Below are 13,875 nucleotides of genomic sequence, written 5' to 3'. Positions count from 1 at the left end.
TAACTGTTTAAGAGGTGTTGGCCAAAGGGGAATCATGTGGCAACAAATGCATCCAGAGAACCGCAATTAAAAGTAGAGCTCTGTCTCTACGACATACAGGATGGAGGCAGCATCAAATTCATACCACATGCATAAGAAATGCGTCTTTCATTTTGGCACATTCACAATTCGAAGACAAGTTATTTTGTTTGCAGCTTCTTTTAACTGCCCCCTGCTGCTGCTACTGTGTAGAGTACAGTGTGTAGGATTCCAAAAGACAAATGAGTAGGCACAGTTAAATGACTTGTTAGCATCAATGAATCACAGCAGTCAGAACATGGCTTTAAATGAAACCGTCTTTATTAAGTAACTTTAATATCAGAAAAATAAAACTCTTAAATTCTCTTTACAGCAAATATATATCATCAGTGCTTTGGCCGCAATAACTTAAAAGGCCGTTATAAAATATAGTCTGCTTTTAAACTCCTGACTCAATTTGAAGAATTTATATGCCATAAGACTCCCCCTACATATACATAACAAAACTGTAGTAAAATTAGCAAATACTTTTAACTGTTGGTACAGCTTAACAATATATGAATTTATATAGATAATCTAAGATACATTTTACAGTATACCGTTCTTAATTTGGTGGCGTACAGACATGACAGGCAGCTTGAATCCTTGGCCTTTGTACAGTTGCAGTGTGACATTTTACATTGGCGTTACATTATGAAGACATGCTCGTGATGCACATTCCATTTTCCACTAAGTTAAATGGCAGCTATCAATACTATTATCATCAATACTGTAAACTAATAACTAGACTACAAGCAGATAGCACTGACTTCCTCCTGCAACATTTCTGGGTGTCCAACTCTTCATTCACTCAGAGTAAAGTAAAAAAAAAAAATAGAAATCTTATTGTAAACATTTTAATATAGATATATATTTATGTATATATATGAAATGTAACAAAATAAAAATAAGTTCTGTATATTCAGTCATTAACAGTAATAATACATACACAAAAATGTCTATAGATCCATGTCGATAAAGTGAGGGCCGACAGCGTATTGCATTTCCTTAGAGAAGAGCTAAGAGATTGACCGTCTTTGAGCAGAGGAGTCAAATAAAAAGGACGGAGAGAAGACCAGAAAGGGCAAAAGCAGGTGTGTGGGTTTTTTTTGCACTTCTGAGACTTGTTTGGTTCCATTTCCTCAAGAAAACTCAAAATGTAGGAAACGGAGCGAAGCGATGGAAAACCTCCCAAATACTGTTTACAGCTGGAATGCTGGAGGGACCGGGATTCGACGTCCATGCAGTAAAGAAACAGTATGACCTTGTGTAGTGTCGGCACAATCCAAGCTGAAATCATATCAGCTGCTTTCCCCTTTGAAATGTCCTGTCAACTCATTTAATCCTGCCAAACAAAGTCCAGAGACACTGGTGTTTAAAGCTTACGTTTTGAGATGATTTCCACCAAATTGTACCCTTTTCTTACATTTCCAGGTAGAGAAACAGACAAGGGAAGAAAAATCAAATCTTTAGGTTTCGCAGTCTTGTGTAGTCGTGTATGTGATAAGATGAAGAAAGTTGAGGATGAAGCAAGTTCAGATGGTGAAAAGCAAAGTGTGTACCATGGAAACTTCTTATTAATGTATCAAGCAGGCAATAAAAATAGGGGAAAAAGCAGAAGGAATATATCTGTCACAAGTTTAAGACTGATACTGTTTGAACTCTGAAATTAATACCAGAGGAGCTTCGTCTATCTAGTGCTTCATGGAGTAGTAAACAGAGTGAGAGCATTTTTGCATAGGCCTCGTAGACAAGACATGGGATTAAATAATGGAGTTATTCTGTTCCCTGCTTCCCAACAGAGACAAAAAATGGCTTCGCTATGATGGCCACAGGGTGGAGCAGTACAAAGAACATTCAAGTGAAATGAAGGATACTGTTGAGATGTTTGTATGTCAGCAGGCCGTTTGTACAGTACGGCTTTTTGTTCCAGGTTACAGCTGTCTTTCATAGTATGGATTTCAGCTCATCTGGCTCCCAGGTTGAGGTGAAACTTTTAATTAGCCCTACCTTCTACTAAAGTGTCTGCAACACAAGGGGGGAGGAATGTTACCAAATGTAGCTGTGCATATCTCTCTATCTGGAAACCAGCAAATGGTTTCCCCAACAGTTATATATTACTAAGATATAAAATAAGTGGAAAGGCAAAAAAAAAAGAGAGCGAAAAAATTTGGAATAAACTTAGTGGAGGTGTTTGATGCTAATAAGAAAAAAGGTGGTTAATACTTGCAAAAGGCTTAAACAAAAATGGAAGCAAAAGAGGAAATCCCTGTGAAATCACCTTTGATCCACCTAGATGTATTTAAAAGATCGATCCTCAACAAATACATTAAGACGTCAGTCTGTCACTTTGTGTTCTTTAGGGCTTAATTCTGGATTTGTAGATAGAGCTGTCACTTAATTATAGGCTTTCATGAAGGCCACAAGTTTGTTTTAAGACAAAGCTAAGTCAAGCCAGCAGAACTAGTTTTTTGTTTACTCCGAACAGAATTAGGCACAAGTTTACCGTAAACACTTAATTTAAGTAGAAATGAAAAGCAACATGGCAATACTGAACTAGTGAAACATCCTGGTACTCTGCAAAAGAGCGGTTATACTATGTTATGCGGAGAAAAGACTGCAGGCAAAGAGGCACCGCCACTTGAGTGTCACAACTTAACGGTTTGGCTCTCTGAGGATTTGTTTGCAGCTGTATCAAAATGCTGCTTGTATCAGTGATACAGTTTTCTGATTTATGATCTGAGACAGGTAACCATCAGATCCTGTTGAAATTAAGCCAAAATGCACTTAACTAGCCTCTTAGTGTTTAAGCAAATTGTCTTGGATAAATCAACCAGATAATTTGTCATATTATGAAGTTTTATCCAATTTAGTGAGGGAGGCATTGAAATCCATAACACGGAGAATACTTTTCATTGAAACTGAGAAGGGGCTCACTGTCTGTAAACATGTTCTTCTCTTCTTCAAAGTTTCTGTAAGCAAGATTTCTAAAAGGCAAAGGGAGGGCCATATCTTAACATTAAAACCAAATCTAGCAGCAAAAGAAAAAAAATAAAAAATGGATAGAAACTTTGAGATGCAAACATAAAATAACTGACATAAAAGCCAACATTATGTATCCAATAAAATTCAAAGTACATCTACATTTTTCTTAAAATATAGGTAGGCAAAAACTAGATGTTTGGGGAGAAGTAAAATGTAGATCATTAATAAAGATGAGCAAAAATATATTTATATCCAACCCACCTTCCCCCTCCCCCCAAATGCTACACAGAAGGTTTCTAACCCTCGCATTGATCAACCAATCAAGGAAGAAGACTTCACAATAACAGGCACGTAAACCGGCTGGGGAACCCAACCCATGCCCTTTAACGCATATCATTCCTTATTCACTTATTCTTCCTCATCTGCTCAGACAAACCTCAGGCAAGGAAACACTGAGACAATGATATGGGTTCAGTTTTGTAAATACCCTATACAATTCATGAGTTGGAAGTGTTTGGGTGGCTGATCCCACATCAGCCGTTGAAGTTAAATGGATTAAACTCACATGTTGCGGAGCTGAATGGCCTGTGTGACTGGGGACAGACACACAGGGCAAACAGCATCTGGACCCTGGCATATGTGAGTGGCACAATCAAAACAGAAAAGGTTGTGGCCACAGGGAACCAGGGCGGCGACCACCTGGTTATCCATACAGTGGATACACACTTCCTGTGCTCGTCCTACTGATCCAAGCCCCGGTCGATAAGAGAGGGAGGATTCAGGAGGGGAGGAAGAGGAGGCGGTGCTTTCACTGGAAGAGGAGAAAGCTGAGCTGTAGGAAGGGAACCTGTGGGCGTCGAGGGTCCCTGCCAAGCCAAAAGCCCCCCGGTGAACACGCTGCGCCTGAGGGTGCTCCAAAGCTTCTGTTCCAGAAAAGGTTGGAGAGAGCCGGGGCGTCCCAGGCTGACTGGTCTAGAGACAGTGAGGAAAAGAGTCTTTAGATTTCTCTCATTATTAAACACAAAGAGGTTCTTTGTGTCCTTATAGAAGCGATGGGCTATTTATTTATGCTGAGTGATGTGTTGTGACTGTTGTCAATACAGGGGCACTTACAAGTAGACTTACATGTTTAATATGCACACACATTATACTGTAAATGATATTAATTTGTCTTCATCATTTTTTATTTTGTAGTTTCTGTGACCCAAGGCACCATCTAGATTTGAAGAGGCAAAAGTTAACACTTAGACACATTGACCATGTCTCCTACCTGTGACTGGCGTGCATCAAAGGCCTGGAGGGGCTGTTGGTCCACAAAAGGGCTCCAGATCTGTGGCTGTGTAGCTGGTTGTGACACCTGGGCAGTGGAGATGGTTAATGGGTCAAATCCTGAGGAGGAGCTTCCAGCCCCCAGGCTGATGAGCTCCTCAGACCCCACAGGAAGGAGGCTCTCGCCAAACCAGAAACTGGCACTGCCATTACTGTTGTTGTTGTTGTTGTTGTTAGCATTGGCATTAAACGGACAAGTTGGGCTAAAATCAGCCATTCGGTTAGCATTCCCACTGCCATAGAAGGAATCAGCTGAGCTGGAGCCACTGCCCAGAGAACTGGAGCTGTCGTTGCGGTAGGTGGAAGACATTCTGACACTACTGTTGATATTGCTATTGATTCGTGGAGTACCATTGATGCTCAATGATTGTGGTAGCAGACCACCACCAGCCCCACCTGGTGATGATGCACCGGCATGGAGCCATCCTGCCTCACCCAACCCAGCTAGGGTAGCAGAGGTCTCAAAGCTGACGTCAGTCCCATTGAATTGAAAGTCATTGTTGTCCACACCAGGAGCCTCGATGCCCCCACAGGTTCCTGTGCGGAGGGCGATGTGTGCCTCTATCTCATCCCTTGCTCGGTCCACATTCTCAGGCATCCCAGTGACCTCAAACACCGGCTCTTTGTCCCGACTCGGTGTCACAATGTAGGTGTGGGTCTGCTGCTGAATACGCTTGATCGTTGCACCTGAAAGACATGACCAGAGAAAGACCTCTTGTTTTAATATCTCATCTAGCTTAATAGAAAAAAATGCTCGCAAGGGGCCACACTTAACATAGCTACTAGCTTAACATTTAGAGCCACACAAGAAATGTGTGTGTTAGAAATAAGCATCTGAGTTTAATCATGAGATGAGCAAAAGAAGGAAAACAAATACTCAGTCACGATGAAATTAATGGCTACAGGGGGCGTAAATGGCACTTTATGTTACCACATTATAGAACAAAAGGGTGGAAGGACATGTAGAGAATACTGACCTCACTGTGAAAATGTGAAAAATTAGCCAAAGCAACAATCTTTGAAAAAGCTGTTCTGTCATATTAACGATGATGTTTTCAGTAATTGCACTCAGGTTTTTTCCCCCCAACATTGAAAATAGATTGAACACAGCTGTGCAGTAATTATAGAAATGATTTGCAGGTTGTCTTGGTGACTCATCTGGCTAAAGCATACACCACTCAACCAGCAGGCTGTGTGCGTTTCAGTCTAGTGTGGGAACCATTTTGAATGTCAATACCACATAAGCATTAGAAAAGTGAGATTTTGTCCACTTTTGGAATTTGGTTATCAGTTTCATTGAGAAAAAAATAAAGCATAGAAACAGATTTGCACTTTGCTTAAATTTTCCACACCCCAGTTTTCCTTCAGTTATCTGTCTTCATGAATTTTACTCTTCTTACTCGAGCCTAGTGGCACATAGCTGAGAAGCACTGCATTTCAATTTACAAATCAACCCCAGGGCTCTCTGACACTAAGGTGGTAATGTCAATAGGGCAAGGGGTTAAAGACACAGTGTGCGAAGTAAAACCTGCTGGAGTGGAGCAGAAAACATGAACACGCTTTCTCAAACCCAAAAGAAGTCTGAATTTTAAGTGCATGCAAAAACCAAAACAAAACAGATTTAAAGTAAAAACAATAACAATTATGTGGTCAAGACAAACTATCACTTTGATCAAAAGAGTAAAAAATGTCTTCATCTTTATATTGGAAAAACTTAGGCCTACCTTTGGGACCAACAACCAGCCCGACAACACGATATGGTACCCGCACCTGCAGGATTCAATGTACACATAATTAGGCAACTACATTTAAAAAGACCAACACCTATAATTTATTTATTCTACAACAGATGTCCTTGCATAGAAAACGATTACAATATTTAAAGAAAAACATTTCTGCGTGTGATTCACAGCACCAGAATGTGTGTGTTATATCTTAAACACACTGACTCATAATCACGTGCTTACTGACCTGAATGGTTGTCTGTCCAGGAAGCGCAGGGGTCCCAGGACCTGTCACAGCAGACAGAGGGCCAGTCTTGTTCCGAGAGGCTCTGATTAGGGAGAAATGCTCAGCTGCAGAGAGGATCTCCCTCTTTGCCATGGCCACATCTTCTTTTCTCCCAGTCACAACAAAGACAGGCTGCTCCCCTCTCACTGGTGTCTTGATGTAAGTATTGGTCTTGGCTCTCAGTGCCTTGATCTTACAGCCTGTCAGATGGATGAGTTAAGAGAAGCAAGACAAAGCAATTAGACATTTATTGTATCAATTGAAATAATAGAATAAAAAATCCAACTATGCATTACAAAGTCAGACACTTAAATATCCATTTTGACCTAATAAAAGATCCCGGTACATACAGCTTCAGTCTCTAGTACCTAATGTCATTTAAAGTTGCATAGCTTATAAATTAAATATTCCCTTTAGCTGTGGTTTGAGTCCAGCATCATTACCAGAGCCATTTCCTGTTGTTGTCAACACTGCAGTCTGTGCACCCTCCCCCAACTGCTCTCATATACGACATAACAACACTCCCAAAGCCAACCATTGACCTGCGTAAAGTTTGTATTAAACTACCAGATGAATGCGTTTGACAACTTAGAAAAGCCAGTCATTTTCCACGGGACCCAAATGTCTTCGTTATGTCACAGAGCTAACTATAACCCACAGCTGATGTGGCAAAGCAATGGAGACTAGCACACCGCTCTCCATGGTCTCCTCAGAGACAAAGACCAGCCAGCTTCAGCTCGACACAAGCTCACTGTCAGCAAGCTCAGACAAATTTACAGCGTTTACACGAACATGTTGCCATAACGATAATATATTGGGGATCTACTGATTGAGAAAACTGATGATATGAACTTTTTTGAGAATGTTGGGCGAGGGTGATGATGACCCACTTACAAGTGCTAAGCTAATTGGTTCAAAGCTAACATTGACGGTTGTAGCAGGAGATTCTTTAACTGGTAAGATTTAGTTCTTCGTTTTATAAGCACCTAGAGAAACACAAAAATGATTTAAATAAAAAAATGAAACAGGAGGAAGCGCTCGTGTAGAAAGCGCGTGCTTGAATCCAATGCTTTTAGTACGGTCGGGTCATTGACGTTACAACTGAGTTGAGGAAAATTTAGAAATTAATTCAATATATTCTGCTACTCTGTGTTTCTTGTGCTATTTCCTAGAATTACGAGTTTTAATGACTTTCTTGCATTCAAAACCACGACTTTCAATTCAGAATATAATGTTTTTAATAACTTAAACGCATCCTAAAATATCTTCCCACCAAGTTTCGTTACAACTCTCATTAGCAGCTTAGCATCAGCTAGCTTTATTGTTCTACCCAAAACAGCCCTCAAGACAACACCGACTCACCCTGCCTGCCCACGATCTCTGCGACATGTTCGGAGCTCGGCACCGCCACACACTCTGTCGTGTTGACACTCTTTCGCCGTGCCAACAGCGAAGGTTCGGCCTCAAAGCCCGGTTCCCCGTACACGCCAGGCGGCAGCATGCTAGCCGGTGGCAGGGCGCTGCCGCCGACTCCGGTATCATCCCGCTCGTCTCCGTTGTACAATAAGACCGTTTCAACGTGCTGTGGTTCCATCCCGTGTGTTAACATAGAGCTACCCGGCCCCGATGGTAGATGTTGGGGGCGGTGGGCCTGCGCTAGAAATGAACCAGCTTTGCAACCGGAATCGGCAGTGGCTACAGCGTCTAGCTCTCCATCCTCGGGCGCTGCCGCTATGTTCACTTCATCTCCCGAGGGCGGCCGATGCAGGGGCAGGGGCTTCAGGTCCAGGACGGTCCCCAGAAGGTTGAAATGAGAGACAATGGGGAGCTGTTGGTGGTGATGAAATGAGAGGTTTTCGTCTGGTTGTTCGGGGGTCTGGCTCTGGGTACCGTGGGGCTCCTCAAGGCCCATACCGGCGAAAGCGTGCACTAGCGGCGGTGGGACCTCGGACTCTCCCTCTTCGGCCTCCAGCAAAGACGTGCTACTGGGCATAATAAAAACTTTCAAAATATTGCTGTTGAATGGTAACAGGTACGAATTAAGAATCAAGTTGGCTTTGGTTTGTCAAAAAGTAAAAAGCGACCAGCGCCTGTTGGTTAAAATGTGTGGCTTTTGTTTTGTCTCTCCAGCTCTCCATGCAGCCCTCCCCACCCTGTAATCTCGTACAACAGACTCACGCGATAGCTTGATTTTGGGTCAGACGTGTATTCACAGCTATCAAGTGGACGCACTCAGAGCGCAGCACGTAGGAGAACTGAGTCCACCACTGCAGTAATACAATTGAAATGGCCCTGCGAGGTTTTTCTTCCTGCAAACCCTGAATCATTCGTGGTCTTATCATACATGGTCTGTCTGACTCTGTGTCCAGAAAACTTTATATGTTACATGTTGGTAATGTGTATTTTTACTTAACCTGGTTCATGGGAGCTGGCTGGCAAGGCTTAATAACAGAGCAATAAACACGAGCCCTATCTGATTCCTAGTGAGGAACAATTAGAATTTATACATTTACTTGTGTCTGGCAAGTAAATATGCACAATCCCACAAAAGTTTGTCAAACTCAAATGCTAAAAAAAAAAAGATCCCATGAAATGTCTTAAGGATGTCATGGACAAAGGACATCTGATCAGATGTCCTTTATCCCTTAGACGAATTCAACAATCCTGCACAATTATTTCTGGTCTTTTTCCTTTTTTGTGTGTGTTTGTATGCCAGTTTTCATCAACCAAAGAATACTTCACTATAAGTCAACCATAATAAAGTAGTTCAATCAATAATACACAGATAGTCGGTACTTTATGGTAAAGACACGATGAGTTTTACTTAAAATGCCTAGCATTTGAAATAAATTGAATAAAAAAGGTTTTGCAGTATTTGTGTTGAGTTTGTTTTATTTTAGAGTTTGTGTTAGAGTCTACCTAAATTACAACTGAAACCATTTACAACTTTGTATTTATGCCACCCTCATTGTATCACAAGCGTTTTAAATAAGCCTGCCTCATAAACACATCAATGGTACCATAACCACTGCTTCAAAAAATGTATTTAAGGCGCAATGTTAATTTCAACCAAGATGCGATGAACTGAAGCCACGTTGGAGAGTACTGCAGACGGAAGATGCAGTGTTCACATAACCGCGCCCATTTTTCCTTTGGACCAACTGATGAGAATTGGGGGCGGGCTTTATACAGATGACAGCCAATTCTGCGAGACGCTTGTAACAGGTTACGTAGCATAAGTTGCATCCGGGTGAGCGTATCGAGGTAAGAAATGCTAGCTAATGCTGACTGAGATAAAATAATAGTTTGCTATATATTATTGTTTGAATTCACCAAAACTCGGATAATCAAAGTTCATTAATTTTTCATGGATTTAGGGCTCAAAGACATATCTAAAATAACCCTAAGCGGTTATGTTTTTAAAATGGAAAGGCCGGCCAGCTAGAGTGTTAGCATAAGCTAATAACTGACGTTAATACTAATGTCCGGGTATGCTTTGTCCGATTTCCAGGTGTTTCTTTTTTTTGCTCACCTAAGCAGAGTACTGCGTTTGATGTTATGATGTGTGTTTCGACAGGTCCACGTACAGGTTTGTTGTTTGAAGCTTGGTCACTGGAAATCAGGATGTACGGATCTGTTCGGGTGTTGTTGAAGGTGCTGTGGGCCCAGTTGCTCTGTGGGTGGGTACTGGGCTCAGAGCTAACGTTTGAGCTGCCAGACAACGCAAAACAATGTTTCTACGAAGACATCATAATGGGCACCAAGTGTACACTTGAGTTTCAGGTAAGAGCGTCTTCGTGACACAAAGCTTCGCGGTGTGATTCTAATGGTTCAGTTCTCAGTAGATTAACAGAGCCTAGATTAGCACAACATAAACAGTCACAAGCTACAATTTAAATGAACCAAGAACAGAATGGGATTCATGTCACTTTTGTATGACTGGGAATACTGGCAAACCTTATCTAATAAAATTCTAGATTTCCCCACTGTCACCATCAGCATATCTTCAAACTATATGTTTTTTTTAAGTGATAGAGTCTGAAGTGTTGCTTGCTAGACCAAACAGATTTTGTTTGCACAAGCTAAATTCTAATGCTTGACATAAACTAAGTCCCAATGATGCTCAAGTAAATTGGATTTGTTTTTCAATATGCATAATTTTATAATTTTATAACCTTGTAAAACAATATGAGTTCAAGTTATTGGGATCCGTCATTGTTTTTAAGATATCCATTGTTCTTCAGTGATACGCCAGCACATATTAAGTGTTGTGTTTTTTCAAGAATCTATTCCATTTGTCAAACATCCCCCACAAGGCTGACAAACTCACATCTTTAAACTGACTTGTGAGCCTTGTATGTTTGCCTGTATCTGTGATTAAATCATTCTTGATTTAAGTTTGAATACAAGCATCACTATCACTTTGTTGCTGGGCTGAGCTTAAGTTCATAGTCATACTTTTCATTCCTATATAACATATTTTTATATCACAAAAGGAGAGGGGTGCTCTGTCTGCTAGTGTGTTCTAGTCAGCACTACTGGATACATCAAGTGTTATAACTGGGAATAGAAATGTTAAGTCAGAAATTCTTAGTTACACTGATACTGAATAGAAGTCGATTTTTGATTATTTATTTATTATGTTTTCCAGGTGGTGACTGGTGGCCATTATGATGTGGACTGTCGTTTGGAAGACCCTGAAGGCACCACGCTGTACAAGGAGATGAAGAAGCAATATGACAGCTTCACTTTTACAGCAGCCAAAAATGGCACATACAAGTTCTGCTTCAGCAACGAGTTCTCGACCTTCACACACAAGACCGTTTACTTTGATTTCCAGGTTGGCGATGACCCTCCACTCTTCCCCAATGAGAACAGAGTCACTGCTCTCACCCAGGTGAGCAAAAACTCCTGCTATTTAGCTCTTATACCAAGGTAGTTGTTGCACCTATAGTTTATACAAGTTATTTCATCAAAACATTCAATAAGGTTGTTGTCTGTTTTGTGTTGTTTTGGTATTTCTCCTGGAATAAGTACCAGAAAAATTTGAGTCCTCAATGCAATTTCAAGATAACCATGTTAAAAAGTTTTTTTTTGTCTTTATTTGAACTTGATCGACTTATCTTCACAAACAGCAGCATATAATGCCATACCCACTGTCTAGTTTTTGATTGGTTCAAATCTTAAAAGCTGGGAACCAAAAAGCCCAAAAGACAACGGACAATATCTTTTTTTCTTGAGTTTGGTCCATAGAGCATGACTATTTGATTTAAATTTGGCCTCTTTACGATTTCCAATCATTCACTTCTGTTCACAGTTTAATGTTTTATATTGACCCTAATAAATTATTTTACCATTTCTAGATGGAATCAGCATGTGTGTCTATCCACGAGGCCCTCAAATCTGTTATTGACTATCAGACACACTTCCGCCTTCGTGAGGCCCAGGGGCGCAGCCGTGCGGAGGACCTCAACACTCGAGTTGCTTTCTGGTCCATTGGAGAAGCGATAATCCTTCTGGTGGTCAGCATCAGTCAGGTGGTCCTGCTGAGAAGCTTCTTCTCTGACAAGAAGACCACCACAACACGTGTTGGATCGTAACAGTTTCTGAACCCTGGGATCTGATCCATCACTTCCTCCATCTGTACTAAGTATCATGTGCATAAAGGGAGTCAAAATATCAGTGCTGATCTGAAATTATCAAACTGCCAGGTCTTACAGTCCTCCTGTCACCAGAAGCACTAATATTCTTACTGACTTTATGCAAATGAGTCTGGAGAGAGATTATATGTGTTAGAACTGTATTTGAAGGTTACAGGAAACCTGAAAAAAGGTTTGCCTATGTTGCTTGTTACCATTGGAGGCACTTCAAGCAACTGGTTGTAAAGTAAAAGCCACCTGTAAACACTCAATGAAATGATTTCTAAATGTGTTCTAATTTTATTTTGAGTCCTTTTGAACCCATGATCTGTTCATTCATTGGCCTATTCTTGCTCTGGTATATCCAAGGGAGTTGAATATGAGGCACAATGTGCTCAAAATGTAGAGATAAGAGTGTATTTCTTCATCTGTACAGCACTAAGTGTTCAAAACCACTCAGGCAGGGAATGTTTGTTTTCCATTTTAGATTACATTCGGCTAGAAAAACATTTTCTTAATTTCTGTGTCATTAAAATTACTGTTATGTGAGAGACTAGATAACGTGTTTTCTTTTACCAGCTCTCTCACTTTAGATGTTATTGAAAAGTATGCTGAATAGTTTGAGCCATCTTTGATTTAAAAGTTGCAGAAAAAGTTGGTTTGAGCCGAATAATTAAAAGTTAACACGCAGATGGCCTTCCCTTGAGATGAAAAACTGATTTTAAATAGATTTTTTGAATTTGGACTCAAGTATCGCCTCAGATTTTTAGATCCAAAGTCAGTTCTTTAATTTATTATCTCTGACTCTGTGGGGTAAACTAGCAAAGTAAGGAACTGTAATGTTTTGGTATTTTAAAAGTGATACATTTTATGTGATCAGTGGCAATACCAGCAATGATTTGTGCACCAACCTGTTATGAAAGTATGTCTTTTATTGCTTCATTAGCAATATCAGACCTTGTTCTGCCTTTGCTGTTTGAAGTGTAACATTGTATTTTCTGGTGGGCTGATGTTGTCCTTTTGGTTTTAAATAACACTGTTGTAAAATTTATGTTTCGCAAAGTAATGCTTCAATATAAGATAATTCTGGAAACCTTGAGTTGTAGTCGTAATATGAAAGTTTCCTGCTCAGTCAAGCAAAGTCCAAAATAGACAGTCAAAGAATATGACAGATTTGATGATTAGTATGGTCTTATTTGATTAATTGCCATATCATCTGTTATTTAATCATAATCTTATCCAATAAGAAGTTTCAACAAAGAAACTTAATTGTGCAAGTTTCAACACGAAAGCTTTGTAAGAACAGTCAGAAACTGAAATGTAATCTTTGTCATCAGACAGGCACCTACACCTAACCACACCAACCTAGAAACAAGCAAGGTAAAACACATAATATAAAAACAAGCCTCCTGAAAACAGTTTTTGACTTAGCCTTGTGTAATTGTGCTTGACTCAATGTCTTGTTTTTTTCACTGTTTTGCTAGCTGGCAGTTTTTGTAAATAGTGCACTTACATTTAGTGCACTGATAGGTCATGTTTTGACAAAGCCGGTGCTGGGGCATTCTGGGAACATGTTAAGTTATTGGGATGGCTTAATAAACTGTCTGTTAAAATTACGCATACCTTTATTTTTTATAATTAGTAACACATTTTTTAAATAGTTCTTCGCCTTTGGAAACATCCCTGGTAATGCTGCTTTCATCCTGTGGGGAGTGATATAGTCAAGGCAACCACAGATAGCTCTGCATCCATACACACACACATACAAACACAGTCATATATATGAGTAACACTGATTTCCTGCATCATGCACATAAATATAAATTATATACAACTCATTTTACTTCCTGGGCTT

The 13,875-nt window shown here is 40.3% G+C and overlaps 2 protein-coding genes across 3 annotated transcripts; one reads left to right on the top strand and one right to left on the bottom strand.

Annotated features, from left to right (window-relative positions):
* Positions 1-339: 339 nt before the first annotated feature.
* Positions 340-8,545, bottom strand: LOC141790551 (RNA-binding protein MEX3B-like). The gene is made up of 5 exons (XM_074670509.1): positions 7,744-8,545; positions 6,343-6,581; positions 6,096-6,141; positions 4,313-5,058; positions 340-4,014 (listed from the first exon to the last, which is right to left on the bottom strand). The coding sequence occupies exons 1-5, from the start codon at positions 8,372-8,374 to the stop codon at positions 3,604-3,606; spliced, it is 2,073 nt and encodes a 690-aa protein (XP_074526610.1). The 5' UTR covers positions 8,375-8,545; the 3' UTR covers positions 340-3,603.
* A 957-nt stretch (positions 8,546-9,502) lies between these two features.
* On the top strand, positions 9,503-13,636 carry tmed7 (transmembrane p24 trafficking protein 7). Of its 2 annotated transcripts, none has more exons than XM_074671350.1 (4): positions 9,503-9,645; positions 9,959-10,164; positions 11,033-11,278; positions 11,745-13,636. In XM_074671350.1, the coding sequence occupies exons 2-4, from the start codon at positions 10,006-10,008 to the stop codon at positions 11,979-11,981; spliced, it is 642 nt and encodes a 213-aa protein (XP_074527451.1). In that variant the 5' UTR covers positions 9,503-9,645; positions 9,959-10,005; the 3' UTR covers positions 11,982-13,636. The 2 variants fall into 2 exon arrangements, with proteins under 2 accessions (XP_074527451.1, XP_074527452.1); XM_074671351.1 differs by lacking the exon at positions 9,503-9,645 and adding an exon at positions 9,659-9,870.
* Positions 13,637-13,875: the final 239 nt, after the last annotated feature.

Source organism: Halichoeres trimaculatus, unplaced genomic scaffold (genome assembly GCF_033239565.1).
Source record: "Halichoeres trimaculatus isolate MK-OKI-2021-1 unplaced genomic scaffold, fHalTri1.1 fHalTri1_scaffold_5, whole genome shotgun sequence".
Taxonomy (NCBI): Eukaryota; Metazoa; Chordata; class Actinopteri; order Labriformes; family Labridae; genus Halichoeres; species Halichoeres trimaculatus.
The sequence above is the reverse complement of the archived record's forward strand: the minus strand, read 5'-3'. Positions and strand labels throughout refer to the sequence as shown.

What these genes read in the sequence shown, in the direction of transcription:
- LOC141790551 (XM_074670509.1), bottom strand. Translation starts at nt 8,374, where the DNA reads ATGCCCAGTAGCACGTCTTTGCTGGAGGCCGAAGAGGGAGAGTCCGAG. An exon ending in AGAGATCGTGGGCAGGCAGG is followed by an intron (nt 6,582 to 7,743) that starts GTGAGTCGGTGT and finishes TCCATCTGACAG; the next exon opens with GCTGTAAGATCAAGGCACTG. An exon ending in CTGGACAGACAACCATTCAG is followed by an intron (nt 6,142 to 6,342) that starts GTCAGTAAGCAC and finishes TGAATCCTGCAG; the next exon opens with GTGCGGGTACCATATCGTGT.
- tmed7 (XM_074671350.1), top strand. Translation starts at nt 10,006, where the DNA reads ATGTACGGATCTGTTCGGGTGTTGTTGAAGGTGCTGTGGGCCCAGTTG. An exon ending in AGTGTACACTTGAGTTTCAG is followed by an intron (nt 10,165 to 11,032) that starts GTAAGAGCGTCT and finishes TATGTTTTCCAG; the next exon opens with GTGGTGACTGGTGGCCATTA. An exon ending in GAGTCACTGCTCTCACCCAG is followed by an intron (nt 11,279 to 11,744) that starts GTGAGCAAAAAC and finishes TACCATTTCTAG; the next exon opens with ATGGAATCAGCATGTGTGTC.